The 25,139-nt window shown below is 39.8% G+C and overlaps 1 protein-coding gene across 4 annotated transcripts in view; it reads left to right on the plus strand.

Annotated features, from left to right (window-relative positions):
* The window catches only part of SPART (spartin), an 80,550-nt gene that overhangs the window by 33,653 nt on the left and 21,758 nt on the right, over nucleotides 1-25,139 (plus strand). For all 4 annotated transcript variants that reach the window (XM_036455543.2, XM_036455546.2, XM_036455545.2 and 1 more), the window contains exons 4-8: nucleotides 12,849-13,016; nucleotides 14,866-14,989; nucleotides 21,537-21,731; nucleotides 23,255-23,413; nucleotides 23,495-23,585. In XM_036455543.2, coding sequence (XP_036311436.1) covers nucleotides 12,849-13,016; nucleotides 14,866-14,989; nucleotides 21,537-21,731; nucleotides 23,255-23,413; nucleotides 23,495-23,585 — 737 coding nt within the window. The remainder of the gene's footprint in view (nucleotides 1-12,848; nucleotides 13,017-14,865; nucleotides 14,990-21,536; nucleotides 21,732-23,254; nucleotides 23,414-23,494; nucleotides 23,586-25,139) is intronic.

Here is a 25,139-nt window from a genome sequence, read left to right on the forward strand (position 1 = left end):
TTTGATTGGAGCAAGTAATCCATTTATATTTACAGTAATTAGTAGGTATGTAGTCCACGCAGGAGCTGGGAGTCATGTAGTCAGGTCTGGGTGCCATCTACTTCAACAGCAGTGGGCGTGCTCAGGATAAAGTGCAGCATCCCTTTGAGTCCTTGGGCAGCAAATTTCTTTACCCACATTGAGTTCCGGGGCTACAGGGTCTGCGGTGGGCACTGGCAGTGCATCTGGAACAAGCAAACTGCAGAGCCTGTAAGGACTTGAGCAAGGAAATGGTTACCATACATGATCCCCTCCCAAAAAAGGGGAAACTTGTCCCAGTAAGGGGTACACCTGGCCCTCAAGAGGGCAAAGGACAGGGGGTTGGTCCAATTTTCACCGATTCTAAGACACATTTAGTTAAACCCCCTTCCTCCCGAGTCGCACCTACCTGTCCTAAGGCTAGAGCTATACTCTGAGATACCTTAGCTACCAAGGTGGGGCTGTTATCTGATAGTGGGGTATACTTCAACCTAATCTGAAGTGTCTATAAAAACTAGACCTTAATGCTGGTGGTTTAATCTCTGAAATCCACCTACCAATGCTCTCCTGGGGAGGTTCCCTGGGACCTGAATTCCCAGGGGGGATCCCCTTACCTTGCTTAGCATTTACCTGTGCACAGACAGTACTTCTAGCAACTCTACCTCACAGAAGTTTAGAAGTCCTGGTGACACTTAACCTGGTGTCACCGGGCAACTCTGACCTAGCAACAGTCTTGTCATCTGGAGGGTCCATCAATCATCTGGTCCTTCAGTGGCTTGCTTCTGGTCAGCCAATTCCTTCTGGCTGCAGTTGGTAACCCTCTTTTCTTTGTGGATGGCACAGTGTCTCTATCAAAGGGCCTGGATTAAGGCCAAAAGTTCTGGAACTGTGCCCAAATGGTGTGGTCCAAGGTGACTACCACTGCCCCTGCATATCAGGTCCCATCCTGAACATAACTGCTCCCATTCGTGAACAGTACCTTGTCGTCTGTTACCTCTGTGCAGTCATGAATGGGTTCCATCATCATCATCTGGAAGCAGGCTGGCAGGGTTGATGTGCCCAGAGTTTTTCTGAATCTGAATCTGGGACTGCAGTCAGGCTGGTCAAGGAAGAAAAAGCCCTGGCCCATCCAGGTTAGCTCCGGTCCAGAGTCCACTTATCTGCCTCCTTCACCAACAATGCTGTGGCTGCCACAGGGGTCCGTTTCTTAGACAGATAGGCAACAGGTCTCTTCCAGTGACCTAGAGTCTGAGTGAGACCCCTTTGGCAATGTCCTTCTTACCCCTCACTCACGTAGAGGTGGAAGGGCTCCGCGTCGTCCGGCAAATGCTAGTGGCAGCTGCTGAGATGAGAGCCTTCTTTAGCTCCTCAAAGATCTGTTGTTCAACTTTGGACCAGTTCAAACAGCTGCATTCCCCCAGTACGTGTTCCTTCGAGGACCACAGTCCTTCTTGATGTCCAAGGAAAACAGGCAGTTTGTCCGGTGGCCTTCCTGGGCTGATGTACGGGTCCTTATTGGCTCTCTCAAGACTAAATAGGGTGGCCCCGATGCCCATCAGGAAACTAAAAGGCTTGCATCTCCTAGCTAACCTGTCAGGACATACTCTTTATAATTTCTATAAAAAATCTTATCTTCCAAAAATACATAACCATGCCTCAAATGTTAAAGAAAAGGCAAGGGAGGAGGAAGCAGGTCCAGTACCTGTTCCCAGGCCTCTAACAGCCACCTGAAATGTAAAATGCCACATTTTCCCTACAGATATAGATTATCTACATTTCTAAGCCCCTCTTACTCCCCACTGCAGAACATCGGTGAAAATTGTCCAAGCAGTCTCGGGGGGTTAATCATACAAATAATTGTTTTCACATTGTTTTAACACAATTCTAAATAAATTATAAACCTTTGTGATGAAGTCTACTTAAATCTATAAAGTAGATACACGTGACTGAAACCAAAAATTATTCCCAAAGTTTAAACAAAATACAAGATGCATGTACAAAGCCCAAATTCAACAACAATGGCATATGAGAAAAGCAAAACAAAACAAATCAAATATAAAAGTTTCATATGTTATATTAAACATTACTTTAGAAAAACTGACTTTAAAAAAAATACTGCATCACTGACTTAAAATAATTTTTTAAGTGTAAGCATTACATACTTTTTCATCTGACAAATGAGAATAAATCAATCCTTGAGATCTTTGATCATTACTGCTTATTCTTTTTTTTTTTTTTTTTTTTTTTAATATATTTATTGATTTTTTACAGAGAGGAGGAGAGAGGGATAGAGAGCTAGAAACGTCGATGAGAGAGAAACATCGACCAGCTGCCTCTTGCACACCCCCTACCGGGGATGTGCCCGCAACCAAGGTACATGCCCTTGACCGGAATCGAACCCGGGACCTTTCAGTCCGCAGACCGACGCTCCACCACTGAGCCAAACCGGCCTCTACTGCTTATTCTTAACATATATAATACAGTTTAGCCTGCCATATTCTAGGCATCTAGTTACTGCAATTAACTTTTCCTAATTCAACTTATACTTTGAACTTTTAAAGCTGGCAAGTCAAATAAATTTGGCATTTCTTAGATTAATAACATTACATTTCTAATACATCCTGCTTATTCAGGGTAAAGTTTCAGCAACAGATCTAATCATACAGTTTTTTCAGATCTCAAAATTTTTTTCTGAAGTTCAAACAAAGCACTGAATAATCTCTTTGTAGGAGAGCTAATAGTCTTGCGCTCTCCGGCCTCCCCTAGACCTCTCCACACCAGAGGCAGTTTACTAGGATTTAAGACAATGTCAGAAAATCATAGGTCAATCACAATTCATACTTAAGTAGCTATATGACTCTGCTTAGCTGATACCAATGACAAGGAAGACTAACCATTGTGGGCTGCTTCACCACCAATTACCTGCCACTCCCTGAAGCTGGAGCAGCATACAAATGCAAATGAACACATTCTTTACCTGAAGACTCTCAGCCATTACCATCTAGTTTCCGCCTCATGGCGGGGAATTTCAAAAGCTGCTTACAATGACTTGGGAAACCAGTTTTAATTTATCTCCCAGTTATCTCCTCCACTTTTAAAACTTATTCTGTACCCAGAAAAGTGTTTTTAAGAACAGCCCAAAACTATGCGCACTCGTTTTGAACTGGCCTTTTCTCTTTACTGAACACAGAGATTTGCCCTTGAGCTCTTCTCCATTACCGGATGTCGCCACACCAGATGCCTTCACCCGGCCCAGGCCCCTCGGGCCCAGGCCCCCTGAGTGAGGCTGCTTCGGCCGCAGCCCCAGCCACGCTACTCAGGCGGCCGGAGGAGAAAGCGCAGGTCGCCCCAGCGGCTTCCCGGCTCCGCCTCCCCTTCCCCAGGCAGCCAGCAAATTAACCCAGGTGCCTGCTCCCCGAGCGAGGCCACCACTGCCCAGCCGCGCTCCGACGCACAGACTGAGCCCCGCGGGAGCCCCCCCTCCGACCCAACACCGCCAGGGGGCCCCGCACCGCCACGCCGGCCACACTTCGCCGGCTCCATCCTGGGGCGCCATGCCGCCCACAGATACCAAACTCAGACCTGGGAAAGGTTCACTTTCCGCAGGTGAGGCAACGGCTCACGCCATTCCTCTCCCCATATGAGGGTCCCTCTCGGGCCCTCCCGGGAGGGTCAGAACGTCTCTGATCCTCCTGCCCGTAGCCTTCATGGTGCGTCCACCAGGCGTCTTCGGGCACCAATTCCATGAGGGGTTTTACGTCCCTCCAGAGCGCGCACACACCTACCGCGGCCAGTCAGACTCTCCGGATCGGGTTTTCCCTAATGGTCCCAGGGATCCCGGACGAATTCCCCCATCTGTTATGCCCAGACTTCGTGATCCCCAAGGACCACCAGGGAGCCGAGTCCGATGCAATAAACAAAAGAGTCTGTACCATGCTAGCAATGGGCTCCTCCCACTCATGCCGGCAGCATGGCGGAAGAGAGCGAATTTCTCCCGGTCCAGGAGTTTTGAGGGCTAGGGATAACTCCACCCTACGGGGCGGAGTTGGGAGCTCATCCTCGCCCCGCCCTGCCCTTTCATAGTTATTGCCATTTGATTGTTTTTGTAGTTCTTCTGTATTCCTTTCTTATTCTCTTGCTTTCTTCTCTTGTATGTTGATGATTTTCTATAGTGTTATGCTTGGATTTTTTTCTCTTTATTTCTTGTATATGTCTTGTAGATTTTTGGTTTGTGGTTATCATGTCCTTCATATATACCAAGCTGTGTTTATAGCAGTCTATTTTAAGTTGAAGGTCACTTAAATTCAAACATATTTTAAAATCACTATCATTTTTATTTAGTCCCTCCATGTTTATGTTTTCATCATTGTTTTGTATGTCTTTTGTGTGTATGTATGTGCTTGTATATGTCCCTTAATTTACTGTTATAATTACAGATGATCTTCCTACATTTGCCTTTATTTTAGTTGATCCACTGGTTTATTTTAAATTTTTATTTTATTTTAAAAATCAATCTTTATTGTTCATATTATTATAAAAGTTCCTCATTTCTTCCCCCCTCCACCAGGCTCCCACCCCACCCTCTGCCCTTTCCCCACCCCCCATTGTCCTCATCCATAGGTGCACAGTTTATGTTCAGTCTCTTCCCGAATCCACCCCCCCCCCATTGTCAGTCCACTCCCCTCCCATATCTCTGATTCTATTATAATCAACAGTTAATATTGTTCATCAGGTTTTTTAATTTCCCCTTTTTTATTGTAATTAATAAACTTGTATATTTTTAAGAATAAATTTTAAAATCTAATAATTTTAAACCTTGTTTTTTCTGCCCTGGGAACTGAGAAGCAAACTTGTTTACATGTAAACTTGCCCTTAGGCTATCAAAAGGCGTAGCCATTCAAATGTAAATGAACACATTGTTTAAAGATAGCTGCTGGCTGGAATTGGATTACCTGTTCTGTGTGAGAAGTGCTAGTCCTCCCCTTTCTCCATTAAAATTAAGGTGTTAGTTTTAAAACCTCTTTTTAGCAAGAGACCTTAAACTTTCAGAACTTTAAATTTTTTAGGTAGTAAATCAATTACTTGGCATTTTCTCAAATCAATAATACCTCCACATGCCCAAGGATACACTTCACACAAAAGACACTTCCAAATAGATCAACCAACCTCATCCAGACACCACACAAGGCACTCACAGATCAACACCCCAGCGCTACAACAACTCAACACATCCAGATCCAAGCCTTCATCACCTGATTCAGCAGACCTTCAAGTTCCCCCAAAAGTTTCCAGCCATGTCTGAGAAGCAGCCCTGGGGCATGAGGAGCGAGCTGTTCCGGGGCCTGGCCTCTGTTGCTCTGTTCCATTCCACAACCAGCTGCTCCGGGTGTGGCCACTGCCGCCTGGGACCTGATCCACTGCTTTTATAATGTGTTTGCCTTTATCAATGAGAATTTTTTTCTTTGTGATATCTTCTTACTCATATTTTAATTTTTTTTCTTTTTATTAAATATATTTTTATTGATTTTTCAGATAATAAGGGAGAGGGAAAGAGAAATAGAAACATCAATGATGAAAGAGAATCATTGGTTGGCTGCCTTCTGCAAAATTCCCATTGGGGATTGAACCAGCAACCTGGGCATGTGCCCTTGACTGGAATCAAATCCAGGACCCTTCAGTCTGCAGGCTGATGCTCTATCCACTGAGCCAAATAAGCTAGGGCTAAATTTTTTCTTAACATTTTTTCTTTTAACATTTCTTATAATACTGGTTTGGTGGTGATAAATTTCTTCAGCTTTTTCTTGTCTGGAAACTCTTTATCTCTCTTTTGATTTTAAATGATAGCCCTGCTGGGTAGAGGAGTCTTGGTTGTAGGTCCTTGCTTTTTTATCACTTTGAATATTTTATGCCAGTTCCTCTAGCCTGCAGAATGTCTATTGAGAATCAGCTGATAGTGACTTTGTATGGCTTTTTTTCCTCTTGCTTTTAAGATTCTCTGTCTTTATGCCATTTTAATTATGTTGTATCTTGGTGTTGTCCTCTTTGGGTTCATCTTATATGGGATTCTCTGTGCTTTTTGGTCTTGTATGTCTGTTTTCTTCACCAAGTTAGGGAAGTATTCTGTCATTATTTCTTCACATAGCTTCTTATTCCCTTGTTATTTCTCTTCTTCCATTTCCCATATGATGCAAATATTTTTATGCTTGAGATCCCTTAACCTATCCTCATTATTTTGGATTTATTTTTTTCTATTTGCTGTTCTGATTAAGTGCTTTTTATTACCTTGTCATCCAAATCACTGATTTGGTTTTTCTGCTTCAGCTAATCTAACTGTTGATTCCATCTAATACATTCTTCATTTCTGACTGGTTCTTTTTTTATTATTTCTGTTTCCTGTCTTTTTAAAAAAATATATATTTTATTGACTTTTTACTGAGAGGAAGAGAGAGGGATAGAGAGAGAATCATCGACCAGCTGCATCCTGCGCACCCCCTACCGGGGATGTGCCCGAACCCGGGACCTTTCAGTCCACAGGCCGACGCTCTATCCACTGAGCCAAACTGGTTTCGGCTGTTTCCTGTCTTGTTGAGGTTCTTACTAAGATCATCAGTTCATCGCTTAATTCATTGAGCATCTTCTGGCTCCCCCAACCTCTCTTCCCTCTAAGATTCCTCAGTCCATTTCATGTTTCCATATCTCTGATTCTATTTTATTCATCAGTTTATTTTGTTCATTAGATTTCTTGCTCACTTATTTGTATTTTTAGATTGTTGTTGATAGATATGTATTTATTGCCATTTTATTGTTCATATTCTTTTTCCTCCTTCCTCCTTTCTCCCTTCTTCTTCTTCCTCCCTCCCTCACTCCCTCTATCCTTCCTTCCTTTCCTCCTCCCCCCTTCTCCTCCTCTGTTTGGTGGTGGTGAACTCCTTTAGCTTTTTCTTGTCTGTGAAGTTCTTTATCTGACCTACAATTCTAAATGATAGCTTTGCTGGGTAGAATAATCTTGGTTGTAGGTCCTTGCTATTCACCACTTTCAATATTTTTGCCACTCCCTTCTAGCCTACAATGTTTCTGTTAAAAAATCACCTGACAGTCATATGGGAGCTCCCTTGTAGGTAACTAACTGCTTTTCTTTTGCTGTTTTTAAGATTCTCTCTTTGTCTTTAATCTGTGGCATTTTAATTATAATCTGTCTTTGGGTGGTCCTCTTTGGATTCCTCTTGTTTGGGACTGTCTGTGCTTCCTGGATTTGTGTGTCTCTTTCTTTCCCCAGGTAGGCATACTGGTACTAGTGCTAGTTCTTGTGCTTTTTATTGATAGGGTTGGGTCATGCTGATACCAGTTTTCTGTCATCATTTCTTTAAATAGGTTTTCAATATTTGTTCTCTCTCTCCTCCTTCTGGCACCCCTACTGTGGTGTTAGTATTCCTAAAATTGCCCCAGTGGTTCCTTACACTACCTTTATATTTTGTGCTTTTTGTTTTTTTCTTTTTTGATTGGGTGTTTTTTGCATCCTCATATTTCAAATTGTTGATTTGATTCTTGAAATTCTCTACTCCAGTGGTCCATGAGGTTCTAAAGGTTAGTGACCACTGCTCTACTCTACTGTTGAATCCCTATAAATTATTCTTTATTTCAGTTAGTGTATGCTTAATTTCTGATGTGCCCTTTTTTATATTTTTGACATTCTCACTAACATACTTGAAAGTCTCACTAAGTCCCTTGAAGCACTTATGAAGATCCTTGAATAACTTTATAGCTGTAGTTTTGAACTCTGTATCCAGTAGTTTGCTTTTTCTGTTTCTTTCATTTGTGACATGTTTGTCTTTGTATTTTGGCTGCTTCCCTCTGTTTCTATGTATTAGGTAGAGCTGCTATGTCTCCTGGAATTGGTAGGGTGACCTTGGGTAGTATGTGTCCTCCAGGGCTCATTGGCTCAGCCTCCCCAATCACCTACTTGGGTACTCTAGGTGCACCCCTATGTGTGCTGTGTGCACAGTCTTATATAATAGTTGAGCTGTGATTGCTGTTTGTGTCATTGGGAGGAATTGACCTCCAAGCCAATTGGCTATAAGGACCAGCTGCAACTGCAGTGGTAGAGTTGTTGTGCAGGAAACACCTTTATGGAGCGGGACTTGCTTCAGCAGAGCTTTGGTGCTCATTGAGTCTGCCTTGAGTGTGTCACTTGTGTATGTATGAAGTGTAATCTGATATGGTTTGAAGTTGTCCACCAGGTTAATGGGCTGTAGGACCTCCAGGGAGGTACAAAGTCAGCCACTGACTTTGAGGGATCCACAGATAGCTATCATTGAGGCCCATCTGTGAAGCAAGGCACACTGGTACTAGTGCTGGTTCTTGTGCTTTTTATTGATAGGGTTGGGTCATGCTGATACCAGTTGCGGCTTGTTTGAGAGATTTTAGCAAAGTCTAGAGCCTGAGCCAGGACAGTCCATTCATACGGAAAAGTTACTGCAAACAGCTTGGGTGGGGCTGCAAATTTGATGGGGTAGGGCTGATGGATACTCATATATGGCTGCCAGTCAACAGTGCTGCAGGAGAGATCCCAGGCCAGGAATAATGACCTCTGTGAGCACTCTTGTCTATGAGAAAACCACCCTCAAGTTCTTGCCCTGATGCCAGACAGTCCAGTTTCTCCCTGTATGTGTCTGGGCCTCCCAATGCCTCTTGGCTCAGAGAGTTCAAATCTGAGTGAGTTTATGTGCTGGCCCTTTCAGGCGGACACATGGGTCTCTTGCAGCATCCATGTCCACCAACCATAAGTCCCACTGATTTTTACACCTGGACTTGTCTTCCTAGTTCTGGAACCCTGGGCTGGGGGTCTTGTGTGGGACTGGGACCCCTTGCTCCTCAAGAGTAGCCTCTGCAGAGATGATCTCCCTTCCAGTTAAAAAACCTCACACATGGGTGCTGGACCAGCCCATCCTGCACCTCTTTTCCTCCTACCAGTCTCAATGTGCTTTCTATTTACTTCTATAGTTGTGAGACTTCCATTCAGCCAGTTTTCAGGCAGTTCTGAATGGTGGTGGTTCTGTATTTTAATTGTCATTTTGATGTGGTTGTGGGAGATGGCAAGTACAGGCATTTACCTATTCCATCATCTTGGTTCCTATCTCCCCTCCATTTTGTTTAGCTCTTTTTCTAGTTTTGTCCTTTTCTGTCGTTTGAGACATGTTTGTTTGTCTCCTCATTCTTGTGTTTGCTTCTGTAAGTTAGGTATATCTGTGTCATCCAGTCTTGTAGAGTCACCTTTTGTAGTACCAGTTGTCCTCTGGGTCCCAGTTGCACAGCCTCTCTGTTTTCTTGAGCTAATGGGGTTGTCATTTTTGTAGGTTGTGTACTCCAGTTGTAGTTGAGCCTTGATTGCTATTAACCCAGTGGTTCAGATTGACCCTGAGGCTGTTTGTGAGGACTGGCCACGACTACAGTTGACCAGCTTTTGTGCTGGAATGTGATCTTACAGAGCAGAATTTGCTGTATCTGACCTCTGGTGTCTGCAGAGTTCAGTCTATAGGTGTATTGTTTGTAATGCTAATTGGGTATTGCTCTGGTTTGTTTTGAAGCCAACCACCAGATTTGTTGGTTCTGGGGCCTTTTCCAGGGGACTCTGGTAATTTCCAAAGTCAGCTGCTGCTTGTGTTTATTAGTCCAGGGCTATCTAGTAGGAGGAAGACAGTTTTCTGTTGTTGGTAACTGCTTGTGCTGGGCTTGGGAGGGGCCTATGAAAGGCTATGCTGCAACCCCAGGCTAGTTGCCACCAGTGGCCAGGCTTGGGGCCACTTAGCGAGAGGTACAGGGCCACTGAGGCCATCTGCTACTTATTTGGGACTTATGGACCTTTGAGAGATTTTAGGGAAATCTGCAGTACAGGCAGAGGCTAGCCGCTTGTGAAGAGCAATTGTTGAAAGAACCTCAAGAGGTGCAAGATTTGGGTGGGGCAGGATCTCAGAGAAGCATGAAGAAGAAAGGTGTTATTCGGCTTATTAGAGACTTAGATATAGTGTCTACTGTGGGGGAGGGCTAAACTAAGGAACAGTGGTAACAATGCCAGCACTTCTGTCTGGGAGAAAGCTGCCCCTGTAGCCCTTGTTCTGAAGCCAGACAATTCAATTCTTCCTGGTATGTTCCTGGTGTTTTTCAAGCTGCTGCCCCTTTGTTGGAGCTTAGGGCGAATGTTTAAGAACATGCCTGAGTCTAATCTTCACTGATTTTCACAACCAGCTATTGTGGGAACCTCTTGCTTCTCAGGAGTAGCCTCCACACCTGAGATACTTCTCCTGATTCTCAACCTCCACATGTGGGTGTGGGACCAGCCCATTTTGAATCTGTATCCCTCCTGCCAGTCTCGACATGTCTTTTTTACATCCTTAGTTATAGGCATTTTGTTCAGCTAGTCTTCAGGTGGTTCTCAAGGTTGCTGTTCTATAATTTAGCTTTATTTTTTAAATCCTCACCTGAGGATATTTCCCCCATTGATTTTCAGAGAGAATTAGAGTTGAGAGAGAGAGAGAGAGAGAGAGAGAGAGAGAGAGAGACCGCGAGCGAGAGAGAAACACTGATGTGAGAGAGTCACATTGATTGGTTGTCTCCAACATGGGCCTTGACTGGGGCTGGGGATCAAATCTGCAACCCAGGTATGTGCCCTTGACTAGGAACTGAACCTGAGGCCCTTGGTGCATGGGCTGATGCTCTAACCACTGAGAATACTGACCAGGGCAATTTAAGTTATGATTTTGATGTGGGCAAGAGTGGAGATGAACACAGTGTTTACTTCACCATCTTGGCCAGAAGTTCATTTACAGTATTTATTGACAAAAATGCACATTAAAGTAACTTACCAGTTGAAACCTTTGTTCAAAGGTCAGCTATAGTTCACTTTTGTTTAAGTTTTGAAAGATTTGTTCCTGTTTTCTTAGGAAGTAGAACACATTTTTTTAAATTATTATTATACCTATATTTAAAATATCAAAGATAATGGGAGCAGTTCACCAGCTAAGTAAAAGGGTAGAGAGTCATCTCATCATTAAATTGTGCAAATGTAAATGACCTGGTGATCAACATATACTTTATCATAGTCAATGCTAAACATTTAATCTATGTTAATGAAACATGAGCCCCATAGAAGTGTGGATAGACTGTGTGCCATTGAGAGGAGTTTACAAAGGCAGGAACATGGTGAAATGTATATGAGTGTCTTAGCTTTATTGTTTTTTTGTTTTGTTTTGTTTTTTGTTTTTTGACTATTGATTGCACGTTTATTTATTCCTTAATTATATTGTTCATACACATTTTTAAAAATTTACATTAACTACATCTTTAAGAAAAAACAAAAAGTGAAATGGAAAAATATTTGCAACAGTAAGAGAGAGGTATAATATGCCTAGTATTTAATAAATAGTTCTCAGAAATCTACTAAAGACAAACAAACCAAAAGAAAAATGGACAAAGAAGCTTTATTGTTTACTAGCAGAATTAAATGACAATATTTAGTACTCCAGACCAGTGATGGAGCTGTTTTTCTCTTCACCCTTACATTCATAGGCTCTATATTACTGGGGCTTTAGAAAAGAAATTAAATTGACTTTTAGGTTACATATTTATCTCTGTTGAGTTTTAATTTTTGGTTGCATGTGGTTTGTTGTTTTTTCTGTTGTCCCAAAACTCCAACTGTAAATAGAAGTTAGTTACCAGCAATAATTTTGACCTGTCTTTTTCAGTCTTTAAGTATTCATTCAGCAAAATGTATGCTAGCAGAATATCTTTAGTGCAAAAACAACAACAAACAAACAAACAAAAAAACCACACACAAAAAAATAAACAAACCCCCCCCCCCTTTTTTTTAAATCAGCAATTAGCTTTCTAACAACTCAGTTAAACTGGACATGAGTTTTGTTAATTGGCTTTAAACTTATTTAGTCTTATATATGTTTTCTAAAACGTATTAGTTATGTAATTAAATTCACATGTAGTTGCATCTGACTTTATGATAGCTTATACCAGTGTTTCTCAACCTTCTCTCATGATGAGAATCACCTGGTGGAGTTGTTAAAACATAGATTCCTGAATCCCAATAAGAAGTGCTAAACTAGAATTTTTGGGAACATATAGGTAAAATTGTATACTTAACTAGTGCTCTAAGACAGATTTTATATACTGAGCACTAAGTTAGGTATGCAATTTTATGTTCTCAAAAATTCTAGTTTAGCACTTCTTAGTTGGGATTCAGGAATCTGTGTTTTAACAACTCCACCAGGTGATTCTCATCATGAGAGAAGGTTGGGAAACACTGGCTTATACCAACAAACTGATGTAAATATTTTATTCTTGGTCTTTTGAAATTTGACTTAGTCATATGCTATGAACTAACAAACTCAAAGGTTTGAGGTTTGCCCTAACTGGTTTGGCTCAGTGGGTAAAGTGTCGGCCTGTGGACTGAAGGGTCTCAGGTTTGATTCCGGTCAAGGGCATGTACCTTGGTTGCGGGACATCCTGAGTGGGGAGTGTGCAGGAGCAGCTGATAGATGTTTCTCTCTCATCGATGTTTCTGACTCTCTAACTCTCTCCCTTCCTCTCTGTAAAAATAAATAAATAAAATATATTTATAAAAAAAAAAAGGTTTGAAGTTTGGTAATGAGATAAAACTGAAGTATAGGGGAAAGACAAACAGAAATAATTGTATTTAAAATAAGACTGTGAAATACTGACATCTGACCAGTTGTATTTTTAGACCATGTTGTACTACCATATCTTAGAGGGAAGTCATCTAGAAAAAGTAGGATTTGAGCTAACCTTTGTCCTTTACTTCCTAGGCAAACTGGAACCAGGCTGAAGGAGAAAATGAATTCCAAATCCCTGGCAGAGTAAGATGCCCCTCTGACCAACTAAAAGAATCCAGTGGCTTTGATGTGGGACAGTTGGATCCTTCTTTGGACCAAGGTATTAAGGATGTACGTCATAAAGGAAAACGGGGTAAAAAGGTAAGTAAATTAAGTAAAAGAGCATTGAAGTCTGTTTATGTGTTCTAATCAAAGGTACCTTTAACCAGTTTCAATTATTTATAAGATCTTATCCCCATTTACTAAAAACAAACAAACAAACAAAAAACACACACAACTTGTAGAGTTGCAAAGTGATTATTAGTAAACATTATTAGCAGCTTTAATATTTCCCTTTCCAAGTGTTTGTTACTTAAAGTGCTTTAAAAGATATTCTATGTTTTGAGGGATAGGTGTGTTTTTTTCAACTATGAAAGATTTTTATGTTTACCTTAATGCTGCACATACTTTTTTTGTTTTGTGTTGTTTTCCACCTTCCTATATACACCAAGATCTTGGAGCTAGGTATGCTTTTTCTTAGACTGCCATTTTTATTCAGTTCCTTATTTATTCATGGATGGTCAACAAGACAGAAGATGGGTTATTTAACATATTTTGTAGTTATTTAGTGATTTCTTCTTTAATTTCTTAGATTCTAAGTATATGATCCTATATAATAAAAGCATAATATGCTAATGATATGTTAAGGCCCTTCAACTGCTTGCTATGATGTGCATTGACCACCAGGGTGCAGATGCTCCAACTGGTAGGTTAGCTTGTGCTGGGGTCCAGCCAATCATGACTAAGCAAGACAGGCTGGACATGCCCTAGAGTCCTCCCATGGTCCCTTCCTGGCTGGCCAACCTCCTGCCTCCCTCCCTGGCCCCGATCATGCACCAGTGGGGTCCTTCTGCCTGCCCCATGCCTCTTGCAATCTGGGACCTCTTGGGGGATATCAGAGAGCCGATTTCGGCTTGATCCCACAGACTAGGCTGAGGGACCCCATGGTGCATGAATTTGTGCACTGGGCCTCTACTCTGCTGTAAGTGGTACATCAGGATTAAAGTTAGTAAATATTAAGTGCTAGAATGTTGAGCATACTGGAAAAGTTTAAATTTCTCATCTCAAGTAATTGACCATTTAATGGGAAGGACAAGTTAGCAAAGAGATCATTTCTGTCTAATGTGATTATTAGATAAAGGTACATAAATTGTATAGAAAGCTAGGTTGTACTTTCTCTCAAATGTACAACCTGGCCTCAGAAATAAGTGTGGGCATATTGCTGATGTGGGAAGCAGTTGGGAGTTTTTACTTATGAGTGGCCGTGTAGAAGTTTTTATTTTAAATGAAGTTCTCTTTTTATTTCTGTTGAGAAGTTTGATTTTTAAGTTATAAGATCTGAGTTATCCTGCTTCTAAGTTCGTAGAATGAATAAATTTAGCTTTGAAATTTTGAGTGTTGGCTCTAGTTCTCATAACTGTTGAATTGTCAAAGTACAGGTATTTCGGTGTTCCCATTTTTATTCAAATTTAATGGTAGGTTGTTTGTGTTTATATATTTTTATTTGCTTTTTCTTGATTTCTGTCAAAACCAGTTTATTTGGATACATCCTTCCTCACTGATTGAGTCATTTAACAGAAATCTTCTAACCTTACTGAGTACCATATACATATTAATATCAAAGGTTTGATAGCAGAATGAAGGAACTCATAGTCAAGAAAAGAAAAATGTCATTTTAAATATGATTTGATAAATGCTGTATTGGAGGTACATTGGTTTTTAAATCAATCTTACCACTGGGATTAAATAAAAGACCAGAAAGTTTTCAACTTCATGACAGTTATGGTATTGCACTTTATATTATAAAAATGTACTGGTAACTAGTTTGACTGGAGGTATTTCATTAATTATATCTAATATTTGTTGGTTTAATATTTTATTACATAAGACTAAAAATTTTTTCCTCTTAGTACTTTACCTGTTTCACATTTGAAACATGTTTACTATTTAGGGTAAAGGTACTTCAAGTGAAGAAGTCAATCTGAGTCACATGGTACCATATGAGCCAGTTGCAGAAGAAAAAGTAAAGGAATTACCTGAATGGAGTGAGAAAGTGGCTCAAAACATTTTGTCAGGTATTACAGTAATGGTAACTTTTCCCCCTTGAATGTGAAACCTTTGGGATCCATAAGAAAGCATTTAGGAAGATAATGTTTTATATTTTGGTTCTAAATGATAAGTTTGTAAACAGTTATAACAAAAATTGAAAGAACATATTGACATATAGATGTAGGTTCTTTTTCGTCTATTATTTTTTATTGTTGGAAAAATTGATAGTGAAAATCTTCAGGAATCGCCAAACTCTCAAATAGTTCTGAACATAAAATTAGTTATTTTCCATTTCCCTTTGAAATTTCCTCTTAATCCTTTTATATCCTTTCCCCTTCTCCCCCCTTCTTTTCTCTCCACAACCAACAAATGGTAAGATATTCATCTGTCTTGAGAAGCAAAGTGGCATTCCCTAACCACACAGACATGCAAGCATGAGAAGATCTAAGGATTACAGCAAAGCCGTTAGGGAAGTAGTCCCTACTATTTAATTATGATTAAAATGAGCTTCAGACCAATTATATTAAAACCAGAATGGCCATTGCTGACATATATCTTTAATTAGTTAATATTTGAGCCTTTCAACTGTAATAGCTCTCAAATTTAGACCACCTATTTTAGTTTTAAAAAACATTGCCAGTCACTATTCAGTAAGCCAAATTCATGACTCAATAATGGGATCTTCACCAGTAATTTAAAAGACTATCGATAGTCTTTACCATCTTGTAGTAAAAATTCATTAAACTAATAAAGGTGTAGGAAATCACCAACATGAAAAACCACCAAGCTAAAATAAGTGAAAAATAACCATTAGTTGGGAGCTAACAAATTATTTTGCCCAGTTTCAAAATGCTGCTTGAGTCAAGAAGAAAAAGTAAAGCTAATTTTTAAAAATATAATTGTAACAGGAACAGCCAGTGCAAAGGCACAGAGGGTGGATGGAGCCTGGAGTGTTTTAGAAGTGGCCTGGGATAATCCAAGATAGCAGCATAGGTAACACCTAACTGCAGCCTCACACAATAATTTCAATAAAATACAACTAAAATATAAAATGCACATTACCCAGAACTACAGGAAAGTTGACTGACTGGAAATTCTACAGCGAGAAGGAAAGAGAAAACCAGAAGGAAAATCAGAGGAGCTGTAAAAGCCTAAGGTACTGAAACACGTTGTGCGCGTGGAGAGGACGGAGCCGGAGAGGAGGGGGAGGCCGAATGCCTGGCTGGCATTCCCTAGCAGGAAGGAGATAAAAGCTCTGGACTGTGCTGAACCCCAGACCCTATAGCACTGAACCCCAGTTCTAGGCCAGACCCTGGGGACCCAGGCTCATACAGAGGGAGCCTGGGCTGTTAGGCAGAATCTTAGGGGAGCAGCGAAAGGCAGTGCCCCCAGAGGTGTGCACATTGAGCGCAGAGGATGGACCGTTGACTCTGTTGCTAGATTGCCCTAGTGGGAAGGAGACAAAAGCTCCGGACTGTGCTGAATCCCAGTTCTGACTGCACTGAACCCCAGTTCTAGGCCAGACTCTGGGGACCCAGGCTCATACAGAGGGAGCCTGGGCTGTAAGGTGGAAACCCAGGGGAGTGGCGAAAGGAAGTCCCGGAGGTGCGCACATTGCACGCAGAGAATGGGCGGTTGACTGTGCCGCTGGATTGCCCTGGCGGGAGGGAGACTGCCTCCAGACTACTCTGAACTCCACTCCAACCCCACTTTCAACTGCACTGAACTCCAGTTCCAGGCTCATTGGGGGAGAGCCTAGACTGTTTGGTAGCAGGTGAAACTCGAGGGCGCCTTTCTCTCAGAGGTGCTTGCAACGAGTACTGAAGGACCCTGAGGAATACTGAGACTCAGGAGCCTCATAGGGCGTGGCTGACAGAAGCCAAGACTGTAGGCTCCACAATGAAACTCTGCCCCATCCAAGCTGGACACAGAGACTTTTAAGGCTACCAACTCAGGGAAGCTGCGAAAATGCTGAGACAAGGAAACAGATCACAAAGGAAAGAAATGGAGGACAAAAAGCGACTGGATATAGAGTTCAAAACCACACTCATAAGATTTTTCAAGAATTTCCTAGAAAAGGTCGATAAGACCTATGAGGATATGAAAAGGGATCAACTAGAAATAAGGGATCAACAAGAAATAAAGAATACATTCTCTGAAATAAAAAATATTATACAAAGTCCTAAAAACAGAATGGAAGATCGCAAGAATCAACCAAAGATTTGGAACATAAAGAGCCAGAAGACACTCCTCTGCAGAAGCAAGAAGACAAGAGAATCCAGAAAGTTGAAGAAAGTGTAAGAAACCTCTGGGACAACTTCAAGTGAACCAACATCAGAATTATGGGGATTCCAGAAGAAGAGAGAGAGCAAGATACCGAAAGGATACTAGAAGAAATAGTGACAGAAAACTTCCCCCACCTGGGGAAAGAATTAGACCTACAAGTCCAGGAAGCACACAGAACCCCAAACAAAAGGAATCCAAAGAGGACCACACCAAGACACATAATAATTAAAATTCCAAGAGCAAAAGACAAAGAATATTAAAAGCAGCAAGAGAGAAACAGGTAGTTACCTATAAAGGAGCACCCATACGATTGTCAGCTGATTTCTCAACAGAAACCATGCAGGCCAGATGGGAATGGCAAGAAATATTCAAGGTGATGAATAGCAAGAACCTACAGCCAAAAATACTCTACCCAGCAAAGCTATCAGTCAGAATCGAAGGCCAGATAAAGAGCTTCACTAATAAAAAAAAAAGCTAAAGAAGTTCATCACTGCCAAACCAGAATTATATGAATTGCTGAAGGGGGTTCTTTAGGAAGAGGAAGAAGATGAAGATAAAAATTATGAACAACAAATACGTAACTATCAACAAGTGAATCTAAAAACCAAGGGAATTAAAAAACCTGATGAAAAATATTAACTGTTGAATATAATAGAATCAGAGGTATGGAAGGGGAATGGACTGATGATTCTCAGGGAAAAGAGAAGTTTGGGGGTGCAGGAAGAGACTGAACATAAACTGTGCACCTATGGATGAGGACAATGGGGGGTGGGGAAAGGCCAGAGGGTGGGGTAGGAACCTGGTGGAGGGGGAAAAAATGAGGAACTTTTGTAATATGAATAATAAAGGTTTATTAAAAAAATAAAAAAAAATATATATAATTCTAACAGTTAAAATTGACCCTTGAAAGAGATTTTCAAAGAAGTTGTAAAGAAAAACCTTTACTATTTGTTCCTTACCTTTATAGGCTGCTAAGCTGTTACTAGGTCAGTATTCATGTGTGCCTGTATCCACACTTATGTAGATAATTAAATTCAGAAGTCATTTTCTTAAGTTTTTGAGTTTATACTGCTATAAGATTGTCCATTTACTATCACTGTATAACAAATCATACCACATCTAATCTCATGAAATGACAAACATTTCTTTTTGCTTAGGAATTCTGTGGGCCAGGTATTCCAAAAGGTCACAGCATATCTGCTAGGAAGACTGAGGCTGATTAGTATCTCAATAACTGAGGGACTGACATCACACCTGAAGTTCCTTCACTCACACATCTGGCATCCAGTTTGGGAGAACTCAAAATCTAGGACTGCCAAATATAGTTTCTACACATAGCTTTTCCATGCAGCTTGACTTCAGCATGAAGGCCTTAAGCTAGTCTGGCTTCTCTGTGGTAGTTCAGAGTTTCAAGCATGAATGGTCCTGCAAGCAGGCAGAAGCTGCATTGCCCTTTCTGACATTTTCTTGGAAATTTCCAACGTCACTCATTACAAGCAAATAACAAACCTGTCTAGATTCCAGGGGCTGTGACATAGATCCCACTTCCTAATGGGAAGAATGTCAAGATTATGTTGAAAGGAATAAGAGATACTGATTTTGGACATCTTTAGAAAATATCCTACAGATTCTACAGGCTAGTTCTACTCAGGGAAGTGAAGCATCTTTAGAACCATCTAATCCTGGCGAGAGATCTCTTTAGAGCTTTTTCAGAAGAACTCTCAGTGTCTTCAGGCTATACTATACTATTCATTTCATATTATACCGTAGGGACTAGAGATCTAGGAATACTCCTACAGTTGGTGACATTAAAACTATTTAAATGCCAATCAGAATATATGTCTCCTTATGTGCTTTTAATAAGTGGATGAAATGCCATTAGCTCACCAAATACTTAAGGCACAAGTGACAAAGAAAGATGCAGAAAAGACTGAAGATTTACTCTAGAGAAAATTATCTGGTTTGTCAAGAGACTATTTCTACCTGACTCATGCAGATTCTGTACAAAGAGGAGTAACCAAGTATCCAAATTGAGCTCATTCATCATAGCCCAAGATTGATTCCTGTTCACTTGTCAAAGGATAAGTAAAATTAGTAAAATTTATAGTCTTGTTTTAAAAATGTAAAAGGTGAAAAAAATTAAATAACTGCTTAAAATTTACCTGTGTAGAATATTGGCTTGAGAAGTCTAGACTTACATTTTAAAAAGGCAGCTGTCAAATATTTTAGATGGAGTAGTCTAGTAAACTAATTTGGGAGGAGGTAGAGGATAGATGATAATAGACTGATTTGAGTTACATCATTTTAAGTCATCTGCCAACCTCTCATTTATTCAGCAAATATTCGTGGCCTGCTATATCTCAGCATTAACTGGATGCATAGGATGCAAATATGGATAGAATAAATCTATATCTGGCATTATACATGCCATTTAAAAGCTCTTTTTTCATTTTTTTTTATTAAGGTATTACCAGTATATGTGTACATATCTTACAATTGCATCCCCCCTACCCCATACATGCCTTCACCCCCCAGAGTTTTGCATCTATTGGTTATGCTTATATGCATGCATACAAGTCCTTTGGTTGATCTGTCTCCCCCACCTCTCCCTAACCTTCCCACTGTAACTTAATAGCTCTTAATGGCTACTAGTGAATGCTGTATTCCTTATCTTCTATTGCAGTGTCTACAGTTTGAATGTATTTATTACCTCTATTATGCTTTTCCATGGTGATGGTTTGTTTATAATTTGCATCTAGTATTTCTCATTAGTCCCATGACTTTTCATTTATCTCACTTCAATTTATTTTTCTCATTCATTAATGGACTTTTTTCCTTGTTTTTTTTTTTTTTTTTTTTTTTTATAGTTGTTTGGTCTACTTGAGCTCTCCTTTGTTTCATTGTCATTTATTTTATGGTATCTCTCTCTCCTCTCTCAACTCTCTCAAGTTCAGTTGGTTTTTATTTCTTAAAACTTTTCAACCTACAACTTAACTCTAGAAACACACACACACTTTTTTTTTTTTTTTTTTTTTACTGGACATCTTCAATCCCTTTATTGTTATGGGAACTCATGGATGGAACCTGTTTGCCTGAGTTTGAAATCTGATTCTCTCTCAAGGGTAGGGCACTGGTGGCAAAGTTAGAACTGAAAGTAGACATGTTTACTGAAACAGGAAAATAAATACATCAGTTTTTCTAATCAGTTATACTTGGCACTTTTTGTTGCTAGCATTTTAAAATAGTTATGGTTTTCATATGATCACTGGATACTTGCTCACTCATAGGCTGAAGTAGTAAGAATCATGCTACAGTAGTAGGCAGAACATAAGTATCTAATATGTCCAGTTTTAAAAACTAGATTCAGGGTATTGTCAAAAAGGATATAGTTAAAATTATAAGCTCTCTCCAGGGCAGGTTAACACTTTCCTCCCCCTCTTAGGAGGAACCTTTCTCCTTGTGTATTTTTTCTTCTCTCATTTCCTTCCCACTTCTTCCCCCACATTCCACCTTGGGGGCCTATTCACCAGAGAAGTCTCTGCTATCCTGCTTTCCCTCTGACAGTCTCTTCATTCATGCTGCAAGAAGCCCAAGCAAATCAAAGAACTAGAGCCTACTCTCATGAGAAATGGTTACACCAACGAGGCCTCTCAATTTTCTTCTCTAGGTTTTTTCTCCTCATGAATTCCTTTGGCAATCTCATGTCTTTGTCATTTAGGTTTATGTTGCAAGGTAAAAAGTGCTGAGACTCAGAAGTTTGGGTTTAAGATTGAAGGAGCAACAGGGCCCCCTGTCTTTTGCCTTTAGACTAAAGCAAGCAAGCAAGAATTCTTTGTGTTTTAGATGTCGATTCCTCGGTTTCCGGTTAGCATTCTGTGTGTCTATTACCTTAGAGGACTCCATGGGGAGAACATGATGCTTGGAGTAAGGCACAAAGAACAATGATATCTGAGTCTTTAGCCAAATACTATTTTAATGGCACCTCTGCCCAAATTAGTCCCTAACAATAGTATATTGTGGTATGCATATATAAGCTGTAGTGGCAGCAAAGAGTAGTACAGAACTCTTATTGAGTGATATAACTATTAAAGATGAGTTTACTTAGAAAATGTGTATATTCCAGACAGAAAACTGTAAATGCAAAAATTTGGTTGGAAAGTTTATGGCATGTTTGGAATCTGATATTTGAACTTCTTGGATTTTTTCCTGCTGATTAATTGGTTATTAAAGGGTTTAAAGGCATAATCACCTTATAATATTATGCATTTTAAAATTATCTTTTAAAAGGTGCCTCCTGGGTAAGTTGGGGTTTAGTCAAAGGTGCTGAATTTACTGGCAAAGCAATCCAGAAAGGTGCTTCTAAACTCCGAGAACGGATTCAACCAGAAGAAAAACCAGTGGAAGTTAGTCCAGCTGTGACCAGGGGACTTCATATAGCAAAGCAGGCTACCGGAGGAGCAGCAAAAGTCAGTCAGTTCCTGGGTAAGATGATTTTAGATGGCTTTACTTCTTTTCAGTTAAATGACAAGTAATCTTTTAATTCAAGTTAATATGAATGCTCAATTTAGTTTATCTTGAAGTGTGAAGAATTAATACAAAGCAGTTTCATCTTTCAGTTCATAGTAGAATCTATAGACCAGCAACATCAACCTATCAGAGCCTTAACAATATTTCTGAAATTGACATACGGATTCAGAATCTACATTTTTATAAGCTCCCTAGGTGATTTTTACTTGCGTATAAAAAGTTTGAGAAACACTGGTTAAAGGGTTGTTTTGATCAAGTTAGAGAAGAGAACATCTGTATCTTTGAAAAGGAATGGTCTTGAATATGTATTTAATATCCTAGAATATGACATATTGCATATAATATCCTTTAAAAAACTATTTTTTATTGATTTTACTTTCTATTTTTTATAGATTTTTTAAAAATTGATTCAGGGAGGAAGGCACAGAGAGAGATACAAACATCAAGCATCAATCAGCTGCCTCCTGCACAACTCCCACTGGGAATTGAACCTGAAACCCAGGCACGTGCCCTGACCAGGAATCAAACGATGACCTCCTGGTCGACAGGTTTATGCTCAACTACTGAGCCACTAGGCAAATATGACACATTCTTTTAAGGACTGTTCACTGCATGGTAGTTGAGGGTCAAGTGAAAGGGATATATTATTTGAAAAAGCTGATTTAGTGATTCTGGTGTCAGCCTTCCCAAGAAATATGCTTCTACCTTTCCTTCTTTGATAGCTCTAAAGTTTAGTATTTTAAGATGGTTAGATAGCTTCTTACAGATTATCTATAAATATTGTAAGACTATCTTTTTGTTATCTAATTTTCTTTTGAATCAGATTTTGGTTTGTTTACTTTTGTAGATTTAAATACTTTACTACTATTTCAGTGAGATACTTGTGAATAAGGAGAGAAAATACAAATACCCTTAGCTGGAAAACATAAAAGTTTGTATCTACCATCTTGCATTGTAGCAATCAGATAGAAAAGGTCGATTCTTCTCTCTGTCTCTTTTTATTTTAATATATTTTTATTGATTTCAGAGAGGCAGGGAGAGGGAGAAAAAGATAGAAACTTCAACGATGAGAGAGAATCATTGATCGGCTGCCTCCTGCACGTCCCCCATTGGGAATAGAGCCTGCAATCCAGGCATGTACCTTGGAATCAAACCTGAGACCCTTCAGTCCGCAGGCATACTCTATCTACTGAACCAAGCCAGCTAGGGCAGGTTCTTCTCATTTAAGCAAATTGCCAAAAAGAACATATATTTGAAGCAGGATTTAAAACATCAGTAGGCTCTGCAGACACATCCTTACACCAAACAATAGACTTGTTTAAAAAATAGCCAGTCTTGGTTCTTATCCTTAAACAAAAATGGTAACATGCAGTAAAACAACTTTAGATGCCTGTGTAAGAATTTTGTTAAGTAAGAGTGGTAAAATCAAGGGAAGAATACATTTTTTTTCAAAAGTTTTTATTTTTATGATTATATAGTTGATGGAGTTTGCACTGTAGCAAATTGTGTTGGGAAGGAACTAGCTCCACATGTCAAGAAGCATGGAAGCAAACTTGTTCCAGAATCTCTTAAAAAAGACAGAGATGGGAAGTCTCCCCTGGATGGTGCTATGGTCGTAGCAGCAAGTAGTGTTCAAGGTAACATAAAGGCCAGAAATTTAAACTAGGAAGGTCTATTTGCTATGGGTTACTTTTACTTACTTTTAAATATATTTGCAGGATTTTCAACTGTCTGGCAGGGATTGGAATGTGCTGCTAAATGCATTGTTAACAATGTTTCAGCAGAAACAGTACAAACTGTCAGATACAAGTAAGTTGAATTTTATTTTATTTCATTTTAATTTCTTTATTGAATAAGGTATTACATATGTGTCCTCATCCCTCCATTACCCCCTCCAACTCCCTCCCACCCATGCCCTCACCCCCCTGCTGTCTGTCCATTACTTAGGCTTATATGTATGCATACAAGTTCTTTGGTTGATCTCTCCCCTTTACCCTTCCCCTCCCCTACCTTTCTTCTGAGGTTTGACAGTTTGATCTATGCTTCTCTGGATCTGCTTTTGTTCATCAGTTTATGTTGTTCATTATATTCCATAAATGAGTGAGACCATGTGATATTTATCTTTCTCTGACTGGCTTATTTTACTTAGCATAATGCTCTTCAGTTTTATCCATGCTGTTGCAAATGGTAAGAATTCCTTCTTTTATCCCATTGTGTAGATATACTATAGTGTTCTAATCCACTCCTCTGCTGATGGGTACTTAGGCTGTTTCCAAATCTTAGTGATGGTGAATTGTGCTGCTATGAACATATGGGTGCATATATCCTTTCTGATTGGTGTTTCTGGTTTCTTGGGATATATTCCTAGTAGTGGAATCATGGGGTCAAATGGGAGTTCCATTTTTAGTTTTTTGAGGAAACTCCATACTGTTCTCTATAGTGGATGCACCAGTCTGCATTCCCACCAGCAGTGCAAAAGGATTTCTTTTTCTCTGCATCCTCGCCAACATTTGTCATTTGTTGATTTGTTGATAATAGCCATTCTAACAGGTGTGAGATGATACCATATTGTCGTTTTGATTTGCATCTCTTAGATAATTAGTGACTTTGAACATGTTTTCATATGTCTCTTGGCCTTCCTTCTTTCTTCTTTCGAAAAGTATCTATTTAGGTCCTTTGTCCATTTTTTGGTTGGATTGTTTATCTTCCTTTTGTTAAGTTGTATGAGTTCCCTGTAAATGTTGGAGATTAAACCCTATGGGTGATAACATTGGCAAATATGTTCTTCCATGCAGTGGGTTTTCTTGTTGTTTTGTTGATGGTTTCCTTTTCTGTACAAAAGCTTTTTATTTTGATGTATTCCCATTTGTTTATTTTCTCTTTAGTTTCCATTGCCCTAGGAGCAGTTTCAGTGAAGAAATTGCTTTGGCATATAACCGAGATTTCACTGCCTGTGGATTCCTTTGATATTTTTATGGTTTCTTGCCTTACGTTTAAGTCCTTTAACCATTTTGAGTTTATTTTTGTGTACGGTATATGTTGGTGGTCTAGTTTCATTTTTTTTGGAAGTATCTGTCTAATTTTCCCAACACGTTTATTAAAGAGACTGTCTTGACTCCATTGTATGTTCATGCCTCCTTTGTCGAATATTAATTGGGCATAGTGGTTTGGGTCAATTTCTGGATTATTCATTCTATTTCATTGATCTATATGTTTGTTCTTGTGCCAATACCAGGCTCTTTTGAAAACAGTGGCTTTATAATACAGCTTGAATGTGATATTGAACACTTACTTTGTTCTTCTTTCTCGGGATTGCTGCAGCTATTCGGAATCTTTTTTTATCCACATGAAGTTTTGGATAAT

The sequence above is a fragment of the Pipistrellus kuhlii genome, unplaced genomic scaffold (genome assembly GCF_014108245.1).
Source record: "Pipistrellus kuhlii isolate mPipKuh1 unplaced genomic scaffold, mPipKuh1.p scaffold_m20_p_3, whole genome shotgun sequence".
NCBI classification, from domain to species: Eukaryota; Metazoa; Chordata; class Mammalia; order Chiroptera; family Vespertilionidae; genus Pipistrellus; species Pipistrellus kuhlii.